At 49.0% G+C, this 4,992-nt stretch overlaps 1 protein-coding gene across 1 annotated transcript; it reads right to left on the bottom strand.

Annotated features, from left to right (window-relative positions):
- Positions 1-641: 641 nt before the first annotated feature.
- On the bottom strand, positions 642-4,465 carry LOC137434664 (iroquois-class homeodomain protein irx-1-B-like). The gene is made up of 5 exons (XM_068127815.2): positions 4,026-4,465; positions 2,851-3,123; positions 1,801-2,437; positions 1,207-1,264; positions 642-940 (listed from the first exon to the last, which is right to left on the bottom strand). The coding sequence occupies exons 1-5, from the start codon at positions 4,296-4,298 to the stop codon at positions 889-891; spliced, it is 1,293 nt and encodes a 430-aa protein (XP_067983916.1). The 5' UTR covers positions 4,299-4,465; the 3' UTR covers positions 642-888.
- Positions 4,466-4,992: the final 527 nt, after the last annotated feature.

Genomic DNA, 4,992 nt, shown 5'->3' with positions numbered 1-4,992 from the left:
TGGATTCCGCGGCCACACGGGGGCGCCAAAGGGCTTAATGTGCAAAGCAGAAAAGATCAAACAAGACTTTGCTTTTCCCAAAGAGCAGCCGCACACTGAAAGTGATAAACACTGGACGCATTCATCGAAGAGCCTTTGCGCTCATAGGCAAAGGAAGCTGCAAAATCATATCCTCAAACTGTTGCTGTAATAATAACGAGACGCCAAAGTTTGCGTGAAGCCCTCATTGCAACACGACGGTACATCTGTGATTGCAGAAAGAGCGTAAGGATACGCATTTTATCGGAAACGCACAGAAATGGTTAAATGTATCGGTTTCCACGAACGCCGCCTCGACGGTGAACATTGCAAAGGATTCCAGTTACTCGTCTCTGCGATATGAAACAACGGTAATGAATATTATTACAACACAACAAAATGTGCAAAATTGCGCATTACACGATTGCAAAACGACCGAAGTGGACACCTCAACAAAGCGCGCAATTTAGAGCGGCATCGATCTTCAGCGATGAATTTATCGAAAAAAAAAAGTTTTTACTCTCCTCCATAACACATAATTTAATCCTGACATCCTTCGGATAATACATAGGATTTAAAAATATATAATGTAGAAAAAGTAAATCAGCTCCTGAAAATATTTTCTACACGTTTATTACCAAAAATAGATACATCTCCCGAACGTTTTATATATTTACAGGAAACCCGCATTTGACATTTGTACAAGAAGCCGATAACGACGGTGATGATGCAGCCACGCCAGGCGTCATTTTCAAGGAAGTACATCACAATAATCTTTTTTACGAGCAGTAACCAATGGCCAAAACTCTAAGCAATAATATAGACAAGAGACCTACTCATGCACATAAGTTAAAACATCGGTATTTTTCATCACTGTGGTGGCGACTGCCGTGCGGAAAGGATCGATTCTTCCAGCTGGAGCCTGTAAGAGAAAACATTTCGTCATAACCTGCGTAAATTAAAAACCTTTCTCTTAACACAAAAAGCACAAATTCATTTGAATTAAAAAAAAGAAAGAAAAAAAAGTTCTATTGAAAATTATTAACATTTCATTTGAGAGTAAATTACCTCACGTTGTCGCATGCATTCATTTCCACAAATTCCAACTTTAAATGTTTAAATCTTTAAAAAAAAAATTATATCTACATATTTGTGACTATTTTGTTGTTGTTCATCTTCTGCTCTCACCGTTTGTACGTCGCTTGCACGACTGACTCTCGGTCCGTGTGTGCGAACAAGTCCCGTTCTGCAAGAAACGTGCGTTACAGTATATGAAAAATCTCGAAGAGCTGTGCATCCGGGAACTGTGGCTCCCTTACCCCCACACCACTCTCTGCTTCTGCTCTTTCCCCTTCCCAAACCACAAATTTATTCACATCGCCCCAAAATTGCACAATTCGCCGAATTCCCTTCGCGCCCCTCGTCAGCAAACTACAAATGCGAGTGGTCCCACGAGCCACGCACTTTACCGGAGTTGGAGGTGATACGGCGGGCCACGATGTTGCTTCTGAAACTACTAAATGTTGGTATAACGTGTACCGAGAAACTTAAAGGTGTAAGTCACCACGAGGTACCAGGATTTGTTCACCCTTAAAATAATAACTAGATCACTTCAAACGCAGGCTACCTGGTGCTTTCACCGACTTACATCATTGGTATTGTAAAACAATACCTGGTGCCCATTTATTAATATTAGCATTACCAGTTAATAACATATATTTTCCCTCAAATAATGTTTTTTTTACCATATTTATATACAACCTATTGAACAAAGGGACATACCGATTCGCTCTGCACATTGGACGTCTGCAGGCCGCGCCATTGAGCTGAGATGACCGGGAAACGAGGAGCCGGGAGCGAGGTGCGTGGCCTCCGTGCGAGGGCCGACCCCGATATGTGGCCGAAAGGCGCCATTTAGACCCGTCCAAGCTGGCCCAAAGCGGCCGACGGGGCAGGTGAGAAGCGTGCGAGAGGGTATGAAGGCAGGGTGCGGTGGTGCTGGACTGCTGTGCCGTGGAGAGTCCGGTGCGGTCGCCGTTTCTGCTAAAGACCAGATCTTAGGCTTGGGCGCAGCAATTTGCCCATCCCGTGGAGGAACCTCGATCTTGACCTCACTGCGGGGACGAACGCATGGAGATCCCCTCTCTTGCCTGTCCCCGGGCACGCATCTTAAAACGTCGGCGGCCCCGATCCCGAGCTGGCCCTCACCGTCGCTCCCCTCAAGGTCGATCTCCTCTTCGTCTTCGTCCGCGTCTCGCTCTTCCTCGGCGCCCGGTGCTCGATCCTCTCCTTCCTCGCTCGCATTCAGTTCCTCTTCCAATTCTTCGGGCTCTCGGCTCCAACCGTTGTCGTCCTCACCCACATTGCTCTTGTTCTCCTTCTTGAGGCGACGTCGGGCGTTGGCGAACCAGGTGGAAACCTTTGATGAGATGAATGGATGACAGGAAAAATTAACCGTAAATCACTGTCCCATTTATTACCACAATCTCGTCCACCAATGGGCTCTAGTTCCTTTAAAAAATACCCATGGTTGAACAAAGTATTATGGCACAATGAAATCTAGAATAAGGTTTAGATTCTGCATATAGTTCATCTAATTCATACAAAACAAAACATTAGATGTCTATATTACTCAATAAACAGGTTGAGAACACTTAAAATCTGTCTAGTTGTCCAAAGTCTGCTCTAGCTCTATGAGATGAACATGTGAAACAATCCAGTGTACGGAATCTATCGCCGGGACTTCTAGCGACCACCACCAGGACAGGTGTTGCAATTTCTGAATCGTCGATGTTGAAATATGACGACGCACGACCTTCAATGTCCACCAACCTGTGTGAGCGTCATGCGCGTGATGATGGCGAGCATGATCTTCTCGCCCTTGGTCGGGTAGGGGTTCTTGCGGTGCTCGTTGAGCCATGCCTTGAGCGTACTCGTACTCTCCCGGGTGGCGTTCTTGGGGCGCCCCGCGTCCTGCAGGCCGTACGCGAAGTGCGCCGTGCCGTAATGACCGTACAGCGCCGCGGCCTGTCCCGGGCAGGCGAACACCGCCGGATGTTGAGGACCCGATGCTCCGGGACTCTCCTTGAGCTCATAAGGTGATCCCTGCACACAATGTGGCGGAAAAGCTCTCAGCACACGCGTCTCGACACGGAAACAGACGCCGAAACGTACTGCAGCTGGTAAATGTACATATTGGAGGCTTCAACTTAGCTACCTAGTCATCTCTGGAAGGGTATACCATCTACCAGCTACGATGCACAATTTTTTGGTGTATATATATATATATATATATATATAATATATATATATATATATATATATATATATATATATTAGTAGTTCTTAATTGTTTCTATATTAAATAATCCAACCAAGTAGGCCTATACGTGCTGTGATAAATATCTACTTAAGAACTACCAAGAGTAACCTACGTACTGCAATTTCCCAAACTGAACCCATCCTTATCAATTGAGCTGACGACGTCAAACAAACTTTTAATGCCACATCGTGCTACCTAAAGAAAGTTCATGTTAAAATGTAAAAGAATGAGCAAAACGCACATTATTCAAGGAGGGCCCCACACGATGTACCTGCCCAATATCAAACTCCCACCGAATTAAAGCTTTGTTTGTCTCAAAACTTTATAATAAAATAAAAAATAAATGAGATAAAAATGCATCCAAAGCGATTTGACAGAAGTTCAACAAAACGTCCACAAACAGCCCCGTCGTTTTCACGTCGGACACGTTTCCTTGCTCAGAATATAATGATTATTGTTAGCACGAGAGGCAGAACAACTTACTGAAGGCGAAACTTTTACAACGGAGGTAAAACAAGCTGTAGGACTCGGTTTTGTTATCCCGTTTCATGTAGACGAGCGGACACGGTCGGGCTCGGGCGGTTTTAACCACGCGCGGGACACGGAAAAGCAAGGAACCCCGAGCCCCTGCGGCCCAAAGTCGCACGCTTTCCACGCACACTTTTTGAGCGTCCAAGGCACGCACCAGATGCGCGAAGAGACCGAGCTCCGTCGTCCCCGGGTAGGGCAGGTATCCACAGTAAGCCTGGCCGCCGTACGGCCCCGCGTACACCCCGAGCAGCGAGGCGGCCGCGGCTCCTGCGGGGGCCCCTCCGGCCCCCCCGGCGGCGTCTCCGGCCGCCGCTCTGGCCGCCGCGGCGACAGCCAGCCCGGGCCGTTCGGCTCCGGCCGCGTAGGCGGGAGAAGGAGGCGAACTGGCCACGTACTGTAGCTGGTAGCCGAGCTGCGAGTAAGCCATGGCGAGTGCGCGCCGCCGCACACTTTTTCCTCGATCTCGGACTCTCGGCCGGCGTCCGGGGGGCGAGCGCGGAATGCGCGGAGGCGTGTTAGGTCGACCCGAGCCGTTTAGCGCGCCGTGACGGGCGCGGCCGCGGGCGCGATCGATGTCAGAGCCCCGACGGGTACGAGCAGCGCCGCCGAGATGATGAGTTTTGGCGCCGAATGACGAAACGCTTATTCTGGCCGCTCCGGCCCGTGGCTCCGCCCCGGATCACGACACGCGTTAATGCGGTTGGACAAATTTCCCGAGCCCCGTCCCCCGTCCGTTCACGCAGGCGACGGCCAATTAAATACGTGTATACAAGAGCTCAATTTGTATATTTTCACCAGGCGTTTGACAATATGGTGGACGGGACGTGCGCCCCAAGCGCGATTCGTGGCGGGTCGGGGTGGCGGGAGTGCCGGCGCCAAATGCGAGCACCGGTCAATGGCACAACGATCCGAGTCGCTCTCGCAAACGACGCCGCGTCGACGGATAATCTAGAAACATGACGTTTGGGCTCAGGACGGGAGGAAAATCGAACGGGACGAGATAAATCATCGGCTGATCCCACGATTAATGATTCCGGCGTCAATGCGTCAAAGTCTCATTGGAGGGTCGCTTAATTAGACTACTCTGATCTCTGCTTCAAATAGGCCCATGTAGATATTTG

Source organism: Myxine glutinosa, chromosome 9, assembly GCF_964187855.1.
Source record: "Myxine glutinosa chromosome 9, kmMyxGlut1.1, whole genome shotgun sequence".
Lineage (NCBI taxonomy): Eukaryota > Metazoa > Chordata > Myxini > Myxiniformes > Myxinidae > Myxine > Myxine glutinosa.
Note: the sequence above shows the minus strand (reverse complement) of the source record. Positions and strands in the feature narration are given on the sequence as shown.

Coding starts and splice junctions, on each gene's coding strand:
- LOC137434664 (XM_068127815.2), bottom strand. CDS start 4,298: ATGGCTTACTCGCAGCTCGGCTACCAGCTACAGTACGTGGCCAGTTCG. Junction 3,124..4,025: donor TCGGTCTCTTCGCGCATCTG/GTGCGTGCCTTG, acceptor CATTGTGTGCAG/GGATCACCTTATGAGCTCAA. Junction 941..1,206: donor GTGCAAGCGACGTACAAACG/GTGAGAGCAGAA, acceptor TTTCTCTTACAG/GCTCCAGCTGGAAGAATCGA.